Here is a 23,906-nt window from a genome sequence, read left to right as displayed (position 1 = left end):
GAAGGAAGACATGAGGGGTGCTACACAGTACCCCATACATGTAAGACCAGCCCAACCCCAAAGCATCTTGGAGGCTTCACAGGCTGGTCCAAGAGATGGAGAACTGGGATGGCAAGAAATTATTTCCCCTACAGACACCTACTCAGTAGTCTAACTAGATTTAAAAGCTATTTTTTGTAAAAAGTCTTTCAATTGGAATCCTACTTAGCTCAACTACTGTCAAAATAGTCGGCTGTAATTCGAAGATATAACAAGGTAAAATAAATAATAAATCAAGGAATACAAATGTCATAAAGAGAACTTTATTTTCCCACAATATTAAAAGCACATAATCAATTTTGCTCATTAACAGATATTGTTTAAACACTATTCACCTCACTATGTGACCATCCCTACGTACTCTTCTGCATCACATCTATTTTCTTATATTACTTGGAAAGATAATGAATGTTTTCTATGGTGAAAACCAATTTTTTCCTTTCAAGTTTTTAATTTTAATATAAAATTGTACCCATTGTAGCTAGTGAAATAATACAAAGGCATATAAATGAGTGGGTCATCTTCCCTTGCTCCTCTTCCCACTATTATACACATTCCTGTGTATAAATCCTTTCCAACACTGTCCAATCTCATAGAAGCCTGTGTGTGTGTGTATACATAGATACTTATATACACACTTGACTTTGTTAGTTTTCACAAAAAAATAAGATCGTTTACATGCTACATTGCAATGTTGTTTTTCTTATTTGATAAGTCATCACCATCAACTAAAGTAATTAACATTTTTGCAAAGTTGCATGATATCCCAAAATATGAGTATACTACAAATTATTCAACTATTCTTCCACTGACTGGTATTCAGGCTGTTTTAGTTGTCTTAGGTTTTTTCACTAAAAAAAAAAAAACTGCATCACATGAATACACACATGAACACACATGCATGGACACAGCCAACTGTGTTCCTTATATTGGCACTTTCATTGCTACAGGACAGTCTCACAAACAGGACTTTCAACAGAGTTGCAATAACCTTTCACACTTCTACCAGTCATACATTAATATGTGGGAAACAGTTATAGAATGTGCTATGTGGCCAAAATTTTCATAAAGCAAAGTCCACAAAATGTTAAGTATCAGTAACTTCAAGGGGATTTCTAATTTTGTGATATGTCCATATTGATTTATTTCATAAGGCTATATTTATGAGGTATATGTATAGGCACCACTGCAAGAATAAAGTTTACATTCAAGCTGATTTTAATTTACCTTTTTTTGAAACTTCTGCCCCATTAAGTTCTTTTTGTGCTTCTTCAATTTTGTCTAAGAAAAACAGAGAAAAATTTATAAATCAATTTACCTGAGATAAATAAGAATACAGTAAAACAAACACGCTACTTTTAAACAGTGTCAGATATACAGTAATAAATATGTGTTGAATAAATTATGATACAGATGTCTATAAACTGTTGAAGGATATATTCCCTTTTAAATTTATAATTTTAATTATTTCTTAGTCACAAGGACTATTTCCAATTAAAAAATGTTTTCATAATGCAAATAATTAGTGCACTTTAGATACTGAACTACAGCTTTAAAAGTTTAGTCATCTAATAAAAGTATCTAAAAATAATACTACCTTTACATTCAAAGTACCTAATAGGGATTTTAAAGCTATAACAAATGCCTACTAGCTTAGAAACGACCAGATTGAGCAAAGCTAAGACCTAAGGCAGAAGACAGAAAAGGATGGAAAAACAGAGGTGAGGATGAGCTGAAATGTGGCATGGCAGAAAGCGTCTATCCCTTGCTGGCAGCATAGAGCTGACAGCATCTATGAAGTATGAGGGCAGAGTACTGCATTAAAGAAGTACTATATACAACTGACTGCAGAACTGCTACACATGTGCACAGTTTTGTCAGACAGGTGTAATCCAGGAGCAATAACTAAGTTGGGAGCAGTGCCTCACTCCTGCTGTTCTTTGACCTGGGGCTCTGGGCACAACTGGATTCTGTAAATATGTGCATGTTCTATTTCAATAATAATTAATTTAAATTTTATAAGGATATACATACTTCATGCCATGGGCAGTAATCGATTCCAAATTTAACACATTGGTCTAAGTACTTACTAAAATGGCAAAAGGAATAAATTCCCAGGGTACTATATTGTACTGAACTGATGACAACACTGATAATTATGTAACATTCCAGATATCCCAAATGTGTAAGCACAATTTAGATAAATGCATCAGCCTCAGAAATTGTCTCCAATGCTGACCCTACCACTGCTCACTGGCCATGGAAGATGTAACCTCCAATATGGTATCCTACCCCGAATAAATAAAAGGCAGACACTGCACACCATGGGCCCTTCAAACTCTGATCTACCTGCCTCTCTCCCTATCTTGCCAGAAAGGCTAGGAAATTCAGAGAACCTTCTATTTACAGATGAAACGTCCTTCGATTGCATATTGATCCAACCTGCCAAGGCAAAGTGGGAGAACAGAACAAAGGAAGCAAGCTAGTTTGAAATATGAGACATTACATCTCAACAATAGTCAAAAAATAACTAAATTTTCATTCTGATAAATGTTTCGCCCACAGCAATGTCTTATTTGCTTCCTGCGAATTATCAGATCCAGAATATAATTTGAGAGTAGTACAGGTAATTTTTGGAATAAGACAAGTTTTCTGATTTACAAACTTAAAGTTACTGCTCATGAAACGATGAGCAAAGTTGAAAATAGTCCTGGAAAAAAACACACATTAAACACAGCAACTGGATCCTGCGTTCAGTGGTAGTTTTGCTTCAAAGAGAAAAATATGGAATGCTTGCATGAAATCTTTATTAACACAGTATAAGTAGCAAAGGCCAAGGCCCACTTTTAAAAAATGAAATACATGAATTACCTGTAGATTTTCAAACTATAAATAATAGACAAATCACATAATATATAGTACTTGAAAAACAGGTAAAAGGACTTTTATTACCAAAGCACTATTATTTCTATGCCAGTAATTCACTCAGACTTAAGAATCATAAATAATATATATGTATTATATATTCACAGTAGTAACAACGGTGCTTCATAGTTTACGTGCACATAATTTTGCATTATATAATAAAAACTCTTCTTAATAGAATCAGTTGTGGCTTAAAGCAACAAAAACTCATGATTAACAAATACTCACAGAATAGCTGTTATTAAGTAATTGAAGTTTGGCCACTTTCTGTTTGCACTTCAACATAACAAAACTCTTACAAAAATAACCAGTTTATATTTGCTTACAAAATACTAGTCTCCGTTTTTAAAATTTTCAATCAAGTTACCTTTTATTTTGATAATAACAGTATATAAATTCAGACTACTAATTTAGGACATCTACTACAATAAATATAATAAGTACCTCCTCAAATGCTTCTACCTATAGCTCCAGATCAATAGGTAAACAATCTCCAATTAGCTTGTAACAGCCATTATAAAAGCTTTTGCTTTGGGCAAGTTTTATTAAAATTCCTGTTTATATTTAGTGTGTTTTTATAATTCTCCTGGTAAATATGATGTGTTCTAAAGACTGTCTCCAAAATTACAAAGAAAGTAGTCATTTACTACACGCTCTTAATTGATTCATACAAGACAGTTTACTGATATGTAAAGCATTACTTATATTTTTTCACCATGACAGAGAAAAAATACAGTTTTACGTTTCAACTAATATCATACATGCATACATATTATGCATAAATCTAATTCCCTATTAAAAATGAAAAATCCTGCCCCTTTCGCAACTACATTAATTTCAGGGCTCCCTGCTAGACTGTAAATCTACAGCTTTAAGTTCATCAATATAAGAGGCAGTTTTCAACACATCCTTTTTGCCAAACCTTTACCAAGGGTAACACTTGCCAGCAATCACATCTCTCACCGTAAGTCTTGATTTGGGGGAGGGGAGCAAAGGGAAAAAAATGGTATCTTAGATTCTGAGACATCCCACAACATGCCCTCCCCACCATCACTGGGATCTGGGTTAACGATTTCACAAAGAACTACACACTGAGAAATAAACAATAGTTTCTCTGTTGCTGTTACCTAAAAACAAAAGTAGATATACAAACAAAAAGAACACTCACACCATGTCAGTAAATCTGAAGTCAATAATATGCATTCTTACTATAATGAGTTATTACCGTATTTAAATTAACATGTAATGTTAATTCATTCAATTTTTACTTTAAATATACTTGGAGGAGCCATAACTTGGAAAAAAGATCCCAGCAAACACATGAATGGATCCGTAATCTCTAAGATCCAGAAAGGCCAGTGGCTAAAACAGCAACAGGCTGGAAGAGAAGTAACTAATAGTATAGATTACATTTTTGTTCTGCAACTACTAAAAATGTATACATTTTTAAAGTTTTTCTTTCTTCTTTAAAACACAGAAACTATTAATGATAAAGGCTATAAGAACTATCTTGTATGACACCTTAAATTAAAAATTTTGTGTAAGAAAGTGATTCCAAAAATATCTCATTTTCATCGTTCCCAAATAATCATAAAAGAAGTCTCTTTATTAGTGAAACATAATCTGAAACCGCTGAACAAAAGGAAAAAGTCCTAGAGCCCTTAAGAAATAATAATCTTTCTTTAGGGGTTCTAGAAGAAGATTGAATTAAAAACAAATCACTTATAAAAATTAAACAACCTTCAAATAAGGATTTATAGTAACCCCTTGCTCTCTGACCATTCTTCAGTCTATGCTAAAGTGTGGGTGGGGAGAGTCTCCCTCACCATCTCAGAAGCCTGACTCTCATTCCCCAAGAGCCTTGGGCTCTAATGCATCACAGGTTGGAGGACCAGCCCACTAAGTTGTTAGGATTTGGTTCAATGAATGCTGTGTTTTTACTGTATTGAACGCCTGCTCTGTGTCAGGTCTAATGTGAAGAGTTACAGGGACAAAGGCTCTCCCACAGAGGGGCTCCTACTTTAGTGTATCCTTACAATGATTTTAATATCCATTCGATGGTAAATAAGGCTCAAACTCCCCTGTGTGGTTAACGAGGTTCTTTGTGATCTAGTTACCTCTTTGCCCTTTGCCACTTCCGTTCTATCTTCAAGATCAGGCACAGTGAAGTCCAGGCTCAACCAGACCCTACGACTTAACAGCCACTCTGTCCTCTTCCCTGAAGGCGCCTCCCACACTGTCTCTTCTCTGCGGGGCATCCTTTCAAGATGGGGCTTCTCTGGGCAAACTTCCCTAACACCCTTGTCCAGAGCCCATCACAGTCTCCTCTGCACCACCAGTGAACGTCGTGCACAGAACCCTGTTTCTCCAGAGCTGCCTAGCTCATGATTGTTAGTAATAATGGCAATTAGATGGAGCTGAGTGGTTTACTGATCATATAAACACTGACAAGACAATAACCTGCCAAGTGACACAGTATGTGCATTCTGGAAAGAAAAAGAGAAAAAAGCACCTACACACAAACTGAAAACTGGCACTGGGTGGTTTCACTTAAGAATCTAGCATTTTATCATCTTTAACATTATAAATGATGTCAACATTTGGGAAGCTGTATCAGTACACTGAAAGCACTCGAGTCAACTATTACTCCCTTAGATCTGTAAGAGATTTAAGTCATGTCTCACCTACTTCTATCAGCTCATCCTTCCCTCATGCTGTTCTGCTGGGCACCATATAGCCTCTGCGCTAGCACCCGTGCATCCTCCCTCTTCATTTAGCCATCAAAACCCACACTGGTAACATTTTATGAAGTAAATCCTAATGAACTGTAAAAGGCACCTCTATTTACTGAAAGAGGTACCATCTGATTGAAAAAAGATCACCATATGTAACTGTACTATTTTTACTACTGAATAAAACATAATTCCTACTTCCTCTCATTATATGCCAGTGCAAGTGCCTTACTCTTACTGTGAACTGTGCTACTTCAATAGCACTAAATAAATGACAATGGCATAAAATTAAAATTGTATCCAGCACACACAATCATTTATACATGCTCCTGTAAGTGAAGATTATTCCTAGTCTTCACTACTAAGTAAACTGAGTAAACCCACTTTTACAATCAACCCATTTTAACCTACAAGTTTCACATCTCAAATACTTCTGGACTTACCTGTCTTTGAGGAAGATGACACGTTGTTATAATGCTGAAAATCACAGTCTAGACTAGCAGTATTTCAAACAAAAACACTGTCTGCAGTAAGTGAAAAAGAAATCAAAGACTCAACTTTGTGCTAATGAATTTGAAAATTGTGATGAACTAGTAAAATCCTAGAAAAACCTACAACTACCCAAACTGATCCAGAATGAGGAAAGCTCGACCAGAATAACCTGCACTGATAAAGCTGAGAACGTTGCCACAGCATTACACAGAATTTGCTTTTTAAAAAGGTTCCAGGCCCAAGAATTTTATTACCAACTTCTTTCCAACTTTAAAGAATAAAGCCTGTCCTAAACTGCTCCGGAGCCCAGGATAACACAGAAGGCATACTACATCATTGTATACAGCTGGCACGCCTCAGATACCAAACCCAGCCAAAGGGGCAGAAAAACCAACACCACATACGAACACGGCTTTAACAATCTATATCAAGAAGCACATTCACAGAAAAGAGGAAGCAAAGCCATTTCAATATTCAGAAGCAACATATTATCATTTGTCACAGCAATAGGACAAGGAAGGGGAGTAAAGATAAGTTAAATACTGTCCCAAATGTACTTAATTAAATCATATCTATCTTTAATGCTTCAAAAAACCCTCAGTATTACATAGAGAAGGATATTCTTCATCATACTAATCAAGTGTTATCCTAACAAATATCCTGAGCAAAGAAATCAGCCAATAGCCATGTTGTCTGTCCCCCTGCAGCTCTGGCAGGCAGCCTTCCCTGACATCTCCCCGAAACTCCTAGAGTCTGTTTGCTTGCTTTCCACATTAAACTGTATCTTACTCAACATAGTGCATAGGTGCGAGGGTCACTAGACCCTTGACACATAGTTGTCTAATAAATTAATTGCTATTGTGACATTACTACAGCATTTTTGTTAATAATAACGTGGCAGGAATTCTATATACAAAGCAGTATGGAGTTGGTTAAACAAATACTTAAATATTTCTATACAAGAGAATATTGCTTAGCCAATAAATGTATTTTTTACAAAATATTCATTGATGGAAAATGCTCAACATATATTATGTTAAAAAGACACAATTCTAAACATTTTGTGCCATGAAGATGAATGTGTGGAAATGTACAGACACACACACACACCTGACAGACATATACATTCATATGTCTATGAAGAAGGCCCAACTGGATATCTGAGGGTAGTACATTAACAGACAGTTTTCATTTTACCATTTATATTTTCTCCAATTACTAAAGTACCTATAATGAATAAATATCTTAATATATATAAACTGTATTATTTAAATTCAATAAAACCTAACAATGTGCTCAATTATCTTTTTAAAAAATGTTGGCTATAGATTCTAAATTGCAAAGGTCCAATCACACGGAAAACTACAGAATAACTCCTAAAACATGGAAACATTCATATACATAGTCCATTCCACTCAGCATATATTCATTAGCTCCTGTGTGCCAGCACTAAGGACACTCGAAGATAAACAACCCTGCATGCAGGAACTTAGGGAAGTAAATAAGCAATTCTTAGGCATGCAGTAATGGTGTGACTATATCCAAAGAGGAAAGGGCATTCAGGTAGTGGGGCATTAGGGTTTGGAAAGGCAAAGAGGCAAGTTCACTGAGAACTCCAAGCAGTTGGATACACGAATCTAGAGAGAGCAGAGTCTAGCGGTAAAGGGTTCGGGAGCCACTTTCTTACATAACTAGTAGTTAAAACCATAGCCTAGAGTTGGTAGAAGCAAAAATAGGGCTTTCTATGAAAAAATTTGACCACAGGTATCAAGATCTTCGAAAACCCTATCTTTTAATAGAGTAATTCGGCCTATACTGAGACTATGAAAAAAAGTGAAGGAAATGCTGCCTATCAGAGTGCTTCTCATGACAGACAAAAACCGAATAAGCAACAGCACCTGGGATATAGAAGGTGCTCAATGAATGTTTGTTGAATGAATGAATATTTAAGAAACGGTTAAATATAATTATGGTACCTGCATATGACAGAATATAACAGAGCCATGATACTGTAGGTTTCTAGAAGGACATACTGAATCAGATACTCCAGGAATGACACCCCAGACTGTATACATTTGTTTAAGCTTTGACAAGTGGTTCTGTTGGGTTAATTACTCTCCAATTAAGGCAGAATGGGAGGTAGTTCCAACTTTTAAGGAGCAAGTAGAGGAAAAGAAACCCCAAAAAAGAGGCAAAAAAGGAATGGTTAAAAAAAATTAGGAGAACAAAGTATTTTGGCCACAGAAGTCAAGAGAACAGCGTTTCAATGTCAAAATCAGTACAGGATGCAAAAGGTAAGGACTGAAAAAGCTTCTATGAATGGAGCGATTAAGAGGCCACTGGTGGTGTTTCCCGAAGCACGCAGGGTTTGGGGAAGCCTGGAGGGAAGTGGGATGAGGAAGTGATAGACAAGACAGAGGGGAGAGGGGAGAGAAGAAAGCAAAGTGGAACTGTCTTACAAACTCCTGAGCTTAAAATAGAGTGAACTGCAAAGGAGTGGGGGATAGAGAAACACAGGGTCAAAGGAAAGTAGTTTTGACTATTTGATTTGTTCTTCCAAGATGTTCATAGGCCCAGTGGGAGGAGCCAATAAAAGAAGAGTGAAAAGACAAGGAGGAATAAGAGGTGTGGAACGGCAAGGTTTTGGAGAAAGCACAGCAGAGCATCAAGAGTCCAGGGCGAGCACTGGTTTAAAACAGGGGAAGACCTAAGGCTGTTGTCTAAGGCCAGAGGGAAGGAAAAGAGGACAGAAGGAGTGTTAGGTAAAAGGAAAAGTCTGCTAGTGGAAAGGATGAATTTAACGCAATTCATATCCAACTGCCTCCACTGTATTGAGGTAAGAGACATGGTTATCTACAAAGAAAAAGGAGTTTAGTGAGTGTGTAAGAGGCCACAGAGACTAGTGAAAATATGGCAAACTGACTGATGGGAACACAGGAGCCAAACAAGTATGAGGACAAAAGCACTGCTGAACAGGAACTAGGCAATCTGTGAATGTGGAAATTCATGCATTTTTTGGTGTCTCCAGTCTGCATAGTGGTTTCATCTACTCTTACAAACCTTGGCAACTCGGATGAAGAAGTGCAGAAGGGATGCCACGTTTGGATATTTCCAGGAGGAAAGACAGAAAATTAAGTGAGATGATGGTGCTAGAGAGGAGTTCATCTGATGGACCAAATATACAGGAGAGATAAAGGCTAGAAAGGCAGTGTGAAGAGTGACACAGGTTCCAGGAGCAGATGGCTGCATAGGAGGGGGAGTTGGAAGTTGGAGCGCCCAGAGATAGAGGGAGCTGCAGTTTTTAATTAATTTCTAGGTAATGTTTCAAGGGTTTTTAGAAGATCCATAGTGGTTATGGATAAAATAGAGATAAAAGTTAAATGGACATGAACAATGTCTACCCTAGTGTGATAATGAGCTGTGGAATAGCAAAGATGATTAGGAACAAAACATTCTATAATAAAATATAAAATGTGAAATGCCTCATCTTGCTACAGTTTTATGGTCTGCCCTTTGCAAAACTGTTCACTTATCCTTTTCAGAAAGCATGTTTCCATCATGATACTGAAAAAACTTTTAAAAGTTCAAAGAGAAAAGTAGATAGGAGATCCACTATGCTTTTAAAATCATGTATCAACTAAACATGGTTTCTTCGTTATGAAAACCATCTTGACATCAAAACAGACCATGAAAATAACAAAATGTAAATAGACACACAACAAATGTGTTACACTGAGCCTTCTGAGGATTTTACATTATTTTGTCTCTTAGCATATCTAATTATTTATACATACAGTATGTATCAATCACCTGGTTTCATTTGGCAACCTTGATCTGAGAACTGTGTGAGACCACTGCCCTTAAACTGCACTTTTAATAGTGGGGGAAAGAAGTTCCCCCTTACACTAAATATCTTTTTACCCATAGAGGATGCTAGGAAGACCACTGTCTTTTATGGTTGACCACACATTCCCTAAGAAGTAAAAATAAAAGCAAACTCCCAAAGTCAAAGACTCCTTCCCAAAACCTCACACTATTTCAAAGCCCACAGGAGCCCAGGTGAGGGGCTGAGCTAAAAGTCCAAAAGCACCTTCTTTAGACAGGGGTCAAATCAGCTTAGCCCAAGGATGATCCCCTTAGCGCCACCCTTTTAGCTCCTTTTTTGGTGACCCTTTATACACCCCTTAAAACAGTAAAACCCAACGTTTGCTACATACTTTTTTAAAGATTTAACTCATTTATTAATGAAAAAACAAGACATTACAACTCAAAGGAGAATTCAAAGACCAGAGACAGACAGAGATGGATGGATGGATGGATGGATGGATGGATGGATGGAAGGATAGATAGATTAGATAGATAGATGGATGCCATCAGGAATGTCAAAATAAATTTGCTTAATTATGTGAAAATAAGCAACATCCACAGGGCAACAATCAATTGCATCTTCACCAGGCACAATTTGCATTTCTATAGACAAGAATCAAATCTGTTGTATTAATTTCTATAACATACAGAGTTGTTAAATAATTGCTGCATATTTGAGTCACTTAATGAGTCACTTAAAAATCTTGATACTCAGGCTGCCCTCCACACCAATTAAATCAGCATTTTAAAAAGTTTCCCAGGTGATTCCAACATGCAGCCAACCCTGCGAATCAATGTTCTCTAAATTACAGATAGTATCTGGTCAAGATTCAAAATTGTATAAAATGCAAATAGTTAAGGGAGAAAATTCTTATCAACCAGCTCTTTGAAGCATATTTTATCAAATACCAGGGGCAGCAGCAGCAGCATCTGTCTGCCTTATCAAAGCTGCTGCTGATATTAGTGGATACTGAGGAAGATAAGGAAGGAAAAGTTCAATGTGCACTTCATGGCTAAGGATGTCTAATTAAATTATACCTCTAAAATCCAAAGCCAAAGCTTATATTCTTAATAGGTATTAAACCGAAAATAGATCTAATAATTATTACTATCAGCCCTAAACTAGAACATAGTTTTCCAGCTGAAAATTTAATGCTTGAAGATACAAAAACTATTTAAATATACAAACTATTGTTATAAAGATGTTGAAAATTGACAAGCTTTCCAATACATATTTCTAATAATATAGTTTTCTAATAATCACAACAAAATATGTTACCCACTGTGGGATGGATATAATTATTAGAGTATGGCAACACTGGTTTCCTCTTTCCACTGGATGATTTCTGACGTAGCGAATGGAAGGAGGTAGTCATCGCAACCATGGTGGGAGAGAAAGAACAAGACAGCGTTCTCACCCTGAAAGGCTACACACCAGCATCCACTGAACCTGGGCTACTAATCCAGTATGGATTCACAGATGCACACGCACACATGCAGGGCACATGCATCCACACCCTGAATTTGGGGCTAACGATGCAGATTTACAGATGGTTGGGAGAGACCCAGGATCTCAAAGACTTAAAAACAAAACAAAACAAAAAAAAAAACAAACTCACAGGCATGCTCCTCCAGCTTTTCAGGCAGGCCACTGCTCCATCCCTTGTCAGCAAATAATCACATCCATTTTCCCCTATAATAAATGTTAAAAGGCTATATATATGTTTACATATATATGTATGTGTGTGTACACATACATATGTTTGTTGTTGTTGTTGTTTTAAGAAGGACTCAGATACAAGGTGTTGCTATTACCTGGGGCAAAAACACAGAAACTAAGCCACTAAGTGTAGTGAACTCTGATCGCCTCTTCAAATCTGAGTCACTCCTCTTCCTGGGCCTTGTGCACTTAGCTCACTGCAGGCCAGGAACCGTGAGAACCGTACTATGGGTTGGGGCAAATCCTTTTTGATATTTCAGATTTCTGGTTCTGTTGGAACAAGACGCAGTCTGAAAAAAGCTTGGTCTACTGGTAGTGGGACAGAGGATTTGAGCAACAAAGACAGGGCAGCACCAAGCCTGACAATGCAGACCAAGTCAAACAGAAACACACACCACCCAGACTATTCTTTCAGATGTTCTTAAATGCTAAGTTGTCAATTAGTGACTATGGTTTTTAGCTATTATAGCTGAGTCAATGCTTTGCTTGGCATCTTTCACATCCCTTCTCTAGGAGTATTGAGATCAACAGACCTGCCTGTCAGATATTAATCCTACAGTCAATATTCACAACTGTCCCATTAACTTGCCATATGCATTCTTCTTCACCATCTTCTTACCTAAACATATGTCCTCTTCTTTTGTAACCCTTTCCAGAATCAGTAATTCTCTGTGGGGGAAATACAACAGCAAGCAAGACAGAGCCTCTTTTTCAAAATGGTACTCCATCACATTCTGTGATCTCAAATTACTACAAACACATTCATATTCTCTAAGAGAAAAAGGAAAGGATGAAGATTTAAAATGTGGGAGTAGCAGAAAAGAAACAGTGAAAATAACTGTCCTACCCCCTCTTGAGTAAGAATAAGGAGACTTAGAAGCATAGAAGATGAGAAAGGGAAGAATGCCATTACATTTCTTCTAGAACTCTCAACAGAATGAAATGTCAATTTGAGATAAATAATAACACCGATACTTCAGTTTTCTACTATAGACCCAACAAACAGCTAAGACTTAAGACCTTCCAGTCCCAGCCGCTGGATTTATCATCACTGTGTAGGCACCTTGAACTGGTGGATCTCCAGCCCCATCTTCCCCTTGTAAGTTTTACACATCCCCTGAGAAGGCGCCTTACTTAAGGAAGCTCTCACTTCCCCATTACCTGCTACGAAAGGTGACAAGTGCGGATGACTTATGACAAGGACGCCAAGGACTTCAGAGGTTCTGTCCGGGCTCCCATGGCACAAAAGCACCCTCCAAGAGTCTTGCATGTAACCCTGAACAAAGCATCCCTCTGGACACAATGGCATTGCCACCAGGGATGACGTTAGCAGGATGAGCTCTGTATTGCCACTGACAATAAAGTTAGGCACATCTCAAATTAAATACCTTTTGCAGGCTATGCTGAAAACTTAATCTGATATGACACATTATTACTAAGGGCAAATGTGGTCTTGGCGCCAAACCACAGATTTATTTTTATTTATTTATTTATTATACTTTAAGTTCTAGGGTACATGTGCATAACGTTTATATCATGTATAACTCCCCAATGCAATCCCTCCCTCCTCCCCCCTCCCCATGATAGGCCCCAGTGTGTGATGTTCCCCTTCCCGAGTCCAAATGATCTCATTGTTCAGTTCCCACCTATGAGTGAGAACATGCGGTGTTTGGTTTTCTCCTCTTGTGATAGTTTGCTAAGAATGATGGTTTCCAGCTGCATCCATGTCCTACAAAGGACGCAAACTCATCCTTTTTATGGCTGCATAGTATTCCATGGTGTATATGTGCCACATTTTCTTAATCCAGTCTGTCACAGATGGACATTTGGGTTGATTCCAAGTCTTTGCTATTGTGAATAGTGCCGCAATAAACATACATGTGCATGTGTCTTTGTAGTAGAGTAATTTATAATCCTTTGGGTATATACCCAGTAGTGGGATGGCTGGGTCATATGGTACATCTAGTTCTAGATCCTTGAGGAATCGCCATACTGATTTCCATAATGGTTGAACTAGTTTACAATCCCACCAACAGTGTAAAAGTGTTCCTATTTCTCCACATCCTCTCCAACACCTGTTGTTTCCTGACTTCTTAATGATTGCCATTCTAACTGAAAACCACAGATTTAAAACTGAATTTTTGTTACATAATCCAGTTATAATTGAGGCCTCACTGCGTGTGACTCAGGTTCGCAATGCTTCAGATAATTCACTTAGGAAGAAAACTCTGTCAGTAAGAGAAGTTTCTGGGCTCTTCCTGGAGATTTGGAAGTTGTAGTTTAGGGCCCTGGCTTCCTATTTGATATACATCATCCCTCCAGCAAGATCCACCTCTACGGAAAACTTACTCTAGGTAATCTATGCTCACATCACAGAGACTCTGAAAAGGCCTCTCTCATGTAACGTGAAGTAGCTGACTATATTCTAATTAAAAATGAAACAAGAATTCTCTTTCTTTCAGCCTCAATCACAAATTTGGCAGACACATTCACTCACTACCTATTGAACCAGTATGGCTATCTGCTGTGGTCTGGACATTTTTGTCCCCTCCAAAATGCAGGTGTTGGAAACTTAACCCACAATGCAACAGCACAGGAGGCAGGGCCTACTGGGAGGTGTTTAGGTCATGTGGGCTCCATCCTCACGATGGACCTATGCTGATATAAAGAAGGCTTGCAGGAGTGGGTTTACTCTCTTCTGCTCTTCTGCCATGTGAGGACACAGGGTTTGGCTTCTCTTAACCTTCTGCCTTCCTCCATGTGAAGACACAGCAAGAGGGCCCTCACCAGTGCTGCCACCTTGATCTTAGAATCCCAGCCCCCAGAACTGTGAAAAAGAAATTTCTGTTCCTTTATCAATTACCCAGTCTCAGTTGTTTTGTTATACCAAGCACAAACAGACTAAAACAGCATCTCTCTCTAAATTGTTTTCAAGGTAAGTTTATCTGATTGTGAATTATTTTTCCTTGTGAATTTTTATTTCAAAAAGCATACTATACTTCAAATCAACAAATATGTGCTTAATTAGTAACCCATACAAGTAAAAGCCATAAACAGAGATATGTTGGGCAACAAATGTATATTCAAATATAATCTGATGATATTGAAAGAATATCTAAAAACTTAAAAGCCATCAGTTAAAATTCTTTAATAAAACATATTTCTATATTTGACCATTTGGGAAAAAAGACCAATGGTAAAAAAGCTGTAAGACAAACAGCTCAGTTCCCTTCACAAGTAACCTGCAAAAAAAGCAAGAAGAGAACTGGAAAGCGTACCCACAGATCAAAAGAACACAAAAGATACATCAACTTATAAAATAGGTGGAACTTATTTGCCCTCATTCTAACGAAATATTTAAAAAATTATAATACTGGGGACAAGTGGAAATTCAAATGCTGACAGGATATTTGACCATATTATTAAGGAAATTACTCTTCTTTATTTTTATTTGCTTCATAAAGGTATTGTGATGACACGACAAGATATCCCTTATCTTTTGGAGCTTATATAATGAAAACCGAAGAACAAAATGATATCTCCGAGGTTAGCTTTAAAGCAATACGGGAGGGTGGAAGTAGCCAGCGTAGTAAAATGCAACCAGACTGGATACCAGCTGTTAATTACTGAAGCTGAATGATAGGCAAATGGAGGTTTATTACACTATTCTATTTTGTAATCATTTTAAAACTTCCATAATCAAGAAAAAAAAAAAAAAGGCCCAATCTGAAATTTTTTAAAAATTGAAAGAATACCAAAGTCTTATCACATGTTGTTGTAGTGTTAGTAATAAAAAAACAAGAAATGACATGTGACAGTGCAAGATGAGTGAGGCGAAGCATCTAAAGGCCAGCGCAGAGTGGGCTTTCAAAAAGGTCACTGCCCCTAAAAATCATCTGAGCCCAAAGGAAAGGAAATAATTTCTGAACTACCACTAGGAGTCAGGTTTGCACACACCAAAGCTGAAAAGGGTAACAGAATAGAAAACAAAAGTCCTAGAAATATGACATCCAATGTTCTTCATTCCTTTCGATGGGATCGGGGGAGGGGGTAAAAGACCTCCCCTTTAAGAATCTGAAGATTGGAAAGCCTTCAAGATACAAAATCTAAAAAGCCAAACCCAAGGGGCAGAGCAATGTGCATGGTATACTTCCACTTGTGTCATGCACGTGTCTATGTGCCTATGCGTATGCATGAAAGGATACACGACTCACTGCTGTAGTCAGCCCTGAGGAAAGGGACAGTGTGAGAAAGACACAGGTTTCACTGTAATTTTTTTTACTATCTTTTCTGTTTGAATTAGTTAACTTAGCAAGATTTAACTTTAGTTTTAAACGATATATAATACAAGAACAAAGTATTTCAACTATCCCAATTTGCCACTGTTAACATATTACCACATTAGTTTCCAGGTTATTTTTCATGTGTGTGTATGTATACACATATACTAGAAAAAAATAAAAAGACATAAGAAAATATGGATACATTCTTTTTATCTTTATAAATTACAACATCTTCATCATCCCACTCCAATATTGATCCATCACTTTTTCTATTAAAAAAGTGATAATTTTTTTAAAAGAATAAAACTTCAAAAGATCTCTACCAAAAAAAAAAAAAAATCTTATGACCAGTGTAGAGCCTCTCTCAGGACACGGACACGCGCATGCATGCACGTGCGCACACACACACACACTTTTTCATACAATTAAGGACTGCAGCAATCTATGGAGACCCCTAAACACAGCTTGAGAACCTCTGATACAGACCTACAGTACACTAACACTATTCTTGCACTGTGAATGAGGATTCAAAGGTACATTTTTATGGTGCTATTGAACACTAACTTTTCTGCTCATTTTCATTTTTTTCAGTTGTTAAATTTCTCCTCAAATAATATAATAATATAGTTCTTACTAGTACACACTATTCTTATTTTGCCGTATGGAAAAAATAAGTTTAAAAAGTAGGTAATTGAAACATAATCTTTCCTTTTCTTAATTTCCCAATCCAATTTTTTTCTTTTTTTTTAAGACAGAGTCTCACTCTGTCACCCAGGCTAGAGTGCAGTGGCGTGATCTCAGCTCACTGCAACCTCCACCTCCTGAGTTCAAGTGATTCTCCTGCCTCAGCCTCCCAGGTAGCTAGGATTACAGGCATGTGCCACCACACCTGGCTAATTTTTTACATTTTTAGTAAAGACAGGGTTTCACCATATTGGCCAGGCTGGTCTCGAACTCCTGACCTTGTGATCTGTCGGCCTTGGCCTCACAAAGTGCTAGGATTACAGGCGTGAGCCACCGTGCCTGGCCCCTAATCCAATTATTTTTAACAACTTTCATAGAGTGAAAGACAGTAGACAAGAAAGAAAAAAATCACCGATATCAGTGCATCAGGCATTGTGCTTGGTTGGCATAGGACGCTCACTTCATCCTTAGAATCAGCCACGTGCCAACCTTTGAGTAAGGCAGTATCCCCCATTTTAGAACCTAGGCTTTAGTGGAGATGAAACTATTTTAATCAAATAAAATGTTTTCATATATAAGTACCTATAACATACAGTAAACAATGCAATTTCTACAAATGCACAAGGAAGGAAGAACAGTGAAGTACAGCTCTCATGGTGCACACCCACTCCAATCAATCTACTTTTGTTCCCAGCAGCAGTGAGGTTAAGGAGTGTGTGGTGCAGGGACCTCTCACCAGCTCACCTACAAACCCTGCCAGCCAACCGGGGGCACCCAAATTCACCAACCAAAAGGATCCCAGAGCCATCTTATTCTTCCGCCTGCCAGCTCAGGAGGCTTCCCAGAGTGTCTTAATCCTTTAACATGATAAAAATCTGGATGGTAAAGGTTCCCCAAGAATTTAATATCTACTCACTTAGGACTCAGGCTTCTGGCAATGGCAGAATAGCCTATATGAGACTAACCCTCCTTCTAATAACAACAAAAATGTAGAGAAAATATATATTTCTTTTAATGAAAGTGCTGGAAAGTAACCAAGAGTTGGCAGAAACTAGATGTGTTGACCCTTAAAGGCTGAGATGCAAAGGAGGTGAGGTCACATTTAAATGGTCTTTCCTCCAGGGCAACGGCCAGTCCCCTAGGCAGAGTCAGGCAGGAAGCAGTATTACTGAGCTGGAGGACACAGAGATGGGGTCTGGGACAGCCGGAAATTGGGAGGAGGTAGGTACAGTGAGCAGAAATCCCAGAAAAAAGGGAGACTCTGAGGAGGGAGTCTAGAACCTATGAACAAACCCTCAAATCCTTGGTTGTCTTTTGAACTGCTTGTGTAGAAGACAAGAAACCCAAAGGAAAGCCACCCAAAGCAAGACTGGAAGAACTGAGCAAAATATCAGCAGTGACTCAATATGGGGGACAAGGAGCTAGGAACTCAAGTCCTGCCCAGATACAGTAGCCAAGCAAACATCTCGTATTTTCCACTGAAACTTCAGACTACGGGCAAATCAACAGACCTACCTTAAAGAGCCTCAAACCAAGCCTCCACCAATCTATAAAATAATCTGATAGTAATTTAACTGCCTGCTGGAAAACACATGATAATCTTCAGATGAAGATGACAATAGAGAGCCTCTAAAACACATCCATACTGTTCTCTATGTGATTAAAAATTACTAGGCACGCAAATCACAAAAATGTGACACACAAAGAAAGCAGTAGAAAGAATAAGACCTACACAAGACAAAGATGTTGGAACCAGCAGACAAGAGATGTAAAATAACTATAATACACAGGAAATAATTTACAGAAAAAAGATGGGTAAAGAATGAATGAAGAGTAGAAGTATTTCCAAAGAGGCCGGGCGCGGTGGCTCAAGCCTGTAATCCCAGCACTTTGGGAGGCCGAGACGGGCGGATCACGAGGTCAGGAGATCGAGACCATCCTGGCGAACACTGTGAAACCCCGTCTCTACTAAAAAATACAAAAAACTAGCCGGGCGAGGTGGCGGGCGTCTGTAGTCCCAGCTACTCAGGAGGCTGAGGCAGGAGAATGGCGTGAACCCGGGAGGCGGAGCTTGCAGTGAGCTGAGATCCGGCCACTGCATTCCAGCCCCGGCGACAGAGCAAGACTCCGTCTCAAAAAAAAAAAAAAAAAAAAAAAAACAAGAAGTATTTCCAAAGAGATACAGAAACTCTAAAAACAATAGAAATATTAGAACAGAAAAGTACAATAGCTGAAACAAAAATTCACTGGATGAGAATAACAGTAGACAGGGCACTGCTATTAGGAAAGGAGTCACGAATTTGAAGACAGGTCAGCAAAAATTATCCAACCAAAGCATAGAGAGAAAAGCCTAAAAAAAAATGAATAAACTGCTGAATCATATCACATAATCTAACATAGATGTAACGAAAGCTCCAGAACAGGGAGCTGGAGAAAGGGAATAGAAGAATTTTCCCCAAACTTGACTGAAAACATCAGCCTGCAGATCCAGGAGGCTTGGTGAACCCAGGGAAGATGACTCTAAAGGATACTACACATAGACATGTCACAGCAAACCAGCAGATTAAAACAGGAATAGAGATGAGGAAAGGGAGGGGCACGAAGTGGGAGAGTAGAAGGGGAGGGAGAAGCAGCGAGGCAACAGGATTTAAAAATGCCTAACTAGAATTCTATATCTAGCCAAATTACCCTTTGAAAGTAAAGCAAAGTGATGATATTTTCAGAGAAAAGTTGAGAAAATTTCTTGCCAATATTATAAGCAATGCTAAAAGGGGCTGATTCAGGCTAATGGGAAATGACAACAGATGGAAGTAAGCACCATAGCAGAGGACACAGCGCATGGTCCACAGACCAACTCCAGCCTATCGCTGTTGCTGTAGTGCCCATGCATTATTACTTTAACTTAAAAAAAAAAATAAAAAGAAAAAGAATATGTGACAAAGATGGTAGACTATAAGGCCCACAAAAAATCTGTAATATTTACTATCTTGTCCCTTACAAAAAAAGGTTGCCAAATCCCAATTTATAAGAAAAACTATATATTTTTCTTTAGTTCTTCAAAAGATAATTGTTTAAAGCAAAAATAACAATGAATGAAAGCATTTACAGTATATGTATAAATAAAACATTACAAAAAAATAACTCCTCTAAAAATGCCCTTGATCAAGCCCAAGGTCATCCCACAAATGATGAACTCATACAACCCTAAATCGTAGTAATATTAAATTATTTCAAATTATTTCTCAAAAGCCTTAAAACACTAGGCTGAAATGATTATTTTTTAATAACACAAAACTGAAATAAAATAGATGGTTTGCTCCCATTCTGTTTTCTAACACACACAGCAAATAGCAAGTATGTTATCAGATATGAAAATCTTTTGAAAAACTGAAAGCACCTTCTCTGCTTAAAGTGCTTCTTAAAAAATTAATAATTTGTTCTCTTTCAACCTGTTGAATATTGGCAAAGTGTGAGGGTTGACAGGAAACGCTTCTTTGAGGAAAGAACATGAAGAAGGGTATAAACAGGAAAAGACAGACAATATTTGGGCAACAATGGTGTGAGGCAGAAAGTAAATACACAAGGTAAGAGGAGAATGGTGAACAGTTAGTGTATCAGGAGAGCGATCAGAGTCTCACAAGGCACAGAGGGTTCTGGCTGGGGGGCTGGAGGGATGGCAATGCCAACCCCCCCATGTCAAGGAGGTGAGCCACTGTCAGTGCTGTACATCCAGCAGCTTGCACAATTTACACACATAACCGAGGGAAGTGTCTGGAATCAATAGGTTCACGACTACGTCAACAAATGAAGAACCAGAAATGGTCTATTAGAGATGCGAAGCCGATGTGTACACATAACAATGAATTTGGAACATGAGACTAAGGGGTGGGGACTTATTCCAAGAGAGATGCAAAAGAACGCTGGGACACAACACCATAGACGGATCAAGTCAGGACCTACTGATTCTGATTTGTAATTCAGAGTCTCGAGTTCTCATTTACTTTAATAGACCCTGGTTTGTGTTTTATCATGTTTGGTCACTAGAGAAAATTGGGAGTGCTTTGTTCTCATTCTATTTCAAAGGCATACTATGTAAACAATATTATTATGAGTGAGAAAATTAAAAATCAGCAAGAAACTGACAAAGATACTACCCAGATGGATGGGAAATAAATGGTAACCTAAAATCATGGAGGCGGTTGAGTGGAGCCAAATTTGATAAATGGTCAGGTCACCAGCAGGTGTTTTCCCACCGGTAGAGCTTTTACTTTCAATTTAAGTTCAAACTATAGAAATTTGGGCAGCGACTTTTTCTGTTTTGTTTTTGTTTTTGTTTTTTGTTTTGAGACACTCTCGCTCTGTCACCCAGGTTGGAGTGCAGTGGCGCGATCTCAGCTCACTGCAACCTCTGCCTCCCGGGTTTATGCTATTCTCCCATCTCAGCCTCCAGAGTAGCTGGGACTACAGGCGCCCGCCACCACACCCGGCTAATTTTTGGTATTTTTTGTAGAGACGGGGTTTCACCGTGTTAGCCAGGATGGTCTCCATCTCCTGACCTCGTGATCCGCCCGCCTCGGCCTCCCAAAGGGTAGTGACTTTTTAGAGTATGAGAATCCTAATTTTTTTTAATAATAGACTTTCATATTAGTATCCAGTCATGCACTCCATAATGACATTTCAGTTCACAACAGACTAAATGTACGATGGTGGTCTCACAAGTTTATAAATAGAGTTGAAAAATTCTTTTTAGTAGAGGCAGGGTTGCACTATGTTGGCCATGCTGGTCTTGAACTCCTAACCCCAAGGGATCTACCCACCTCGGCCTCCCAAAGTGCTGGGATTACAGGCATGAGCCACCACACCCAGCCGAAAAACCCGTATTGCCTAGTGACATTTGGGCCTTCTACGTCATACTGTAACACATTCTTCACGTATTTGTGGTGATGCTGGTGTAAACACACCCACTGCACTGCCAGTCATATACAAGTACAGCACATGCAATTATGTACAATACATAGTGCTTGACAATGATAGTAAATGACTATATGACTGGTTTATGTATTTACTATACTTTATTGTTATTTTAGACTGTACTCCTTCTACTTATTTTTTTAAAAAGTTAATAGTAAAACAGCCTCCGGCAGATCTTTCAGGAGGGATTCCAGAAGCAGCACTGTTGTCATGGGAGATGACAGCTCCATATGTGTCACTGTCCCTGAAGACCTTCCGTGGGACAAGATGTAGAGATGGAAGACAGTGATACTGATGAGCCTGATCCAGTGCAGGGCTAGGCTAATGAGTGTGTCTGTGTCTTAGTTCTTAACAACAAAGTAAAAAAAGTAAAATATAATAATTCTAAAAATAGAAAAAAACTTATAGAATAAAAATATAAAAATACTTTTGTACAGCTATACAATGTGTTTAAGCTAAATGTTATCATAGAAGAGTCAAAAAGTTAAAAATTAAAAAGTTATAAGTAAAAAAGTTACAGTAAGCTACAGTTAATTTATTACTAACACAATTTTTTAAAAAATTGAGTATATCCTGGCCAGGCGTGGTGGCTCACGCCTGTAATCCGAGCACTTTGGGAGGCTGAGGCGGACGGATCACAAGGTCAGGAGATCGAGAGCATCCTGGCTAACACGGTGAAACCCCATCTCTACTAAAAATACAAAAAATTAGCCGGGCGCGGTGGTGGGCGCCTGTAGTCCCAGCTACTCAGGAGGCTGAGGCAGGAGAATGGCGGGAACCCGGGAGGCGGAGGTTGCAGTGAGCCGAGATCGCGCCACTGCACTCCAGCCTGGGTGAAAGAGCAAGACTCCGTCTCAAAAAAAAAAAATTGGGTATATCCTAAGTATGCAGCATTTATAAAGTCTACAGTAGTGTGCAGTAATGTCCTAGGCCTCCCCATCCACTCACCACCCACTCACTGACTCAACTCAGAGAAACTTCCAGTCCTTCAAGCTCTATTCATGATAAGTGTCCTACACAGGTTGTATGAATTTTTTACCTTTTCTACTATCTTTTCTGTTTAGATACACAAATACCATTGTGCTGTAACTGCCTACAGTATTCAGTACACAAACATGCTGTGCAGGTTTGTAACCTAGGAGCAATAGGCTATACCATATAAGCTATGTGTGTAGCCAGTTGTACCGTCTAGGTTTGTGTAAGTACACCCCATAGTGTTTGCACAATGACCAATGAGGAAATCACATAACGACACATTTCTCAGAATGTATCCCATTGTTAAATGATTAATGATTTTGTACATTACATAAGTCAATTTTTGTGTATGTGCATACATGTTTTAAAGAATAATACTGTCATAGTCGCATTTCTGGGGAAAGTGACAAGAAATTGATATGGCTGATAATAAGGATAAAGAGCAGAGGCAAGTAAAGGGAGAAAACATCCAATTTTTATCGTATATGATTCTGTACTAGTTGATTTAAGTTCATGTATTACTCATATAAAAGATATATTACTCATTTAAATCCACAGGTATGTATAATATATACAAACGTATGTGTAAATATGGACAGCCAAATAAAAAACAAACGTGAGTGTCTCAATTCCCTGAAAGTATGTCAGTGCCTGCTTGCTTATATGCTTAATACACATATTACATATATGTGTGAAGATTTACACATATATCTTCACAAATACGTGCGTACACATACGAATATATACGCATACTGTCAGATTCTTAAGTATTCTCCCTTAAACTCGATACATTATTCCATACTTCCAATTTGATGCCTGTTTCCTCCTTCCAAATTAAGAATATTTTAACATCTACTAACTGACAATAATACTATTATAAGTATTACAAAACATGATTCTTTACCCTTTACATTCCTTTAATTTAGTTAAAAGTGTTAGTCAAAGTATTCTAAGGTCAGGCTGGGCATGGTGGCTCGTGCCTGTAATCCCAGCACTTTGGGAGGCCATGGTGGGCGGATCACCTGAGGTCAGGAGTTCGAGACTAGCCTAGCCAATGTGGCGAAACCCCACCCCTACTAAAAATACAAAATTAGACAGGCATGGTGGTGTGCATCTGTAATCCCAGCTATTTGGGAGGCTGAGGCAAGAGAATCACTTGAACGCGGGAGGGGGAGATTGCAGTGAGCTGAGATCACGCCACTGTACTCCAGCCTGGGC

At 38.3% G+C, this 23,906-nt stretch overlaps 1 protein-coding gene across 3 annotated transcripts in view; it reads right to left on the bottom strand.

The window, feature by feature from the left end:
- The window catches only part of HIVEP1 (HIVEP zinc finger 1), a 158,434-nt gene that overhangs the window by 76,492 nt on the left and 58,036 nt on the right, over positions 1-23,906 (bottom strand). For all 3 annotated transcript variants that reach the window (XM_033216230.1, XM_033216232.1, XM_033216231.1), the window contains exon 3: positions 1,267-1,320. In XM_033216230.1, the coding sequence (XP_033072121.1) occupies positions 1,267-1,320 (54 nt within the window). The remainder of the gene's footprint in view (positions 1-1,266; positions 1,321-23,906) is intronic.

The sequence above is a fragment of the Trachypithecus francoisi genome, unplaced genomic scaffold (genome assembly GCF_009764315.1).
Source record: "Trachypithecus francoisi isolate TF-2019V2 unplaced genomic scaffold, Tfra_2.0 Lachesis_group10, whole genome shotgun sequence".
Taxonomy (NCBI): domain Eukaryota; kingdom Metazoa; phylum Chordata; class Mammalia; order Primates; family Cercopithecidae; genus Trachypithecus; species Trachypithecus francoisi.
Note: the sequence above shows the minus strand (reverse complement) of the source record. Positions and strands in the feature narration are given on the sequence as shown.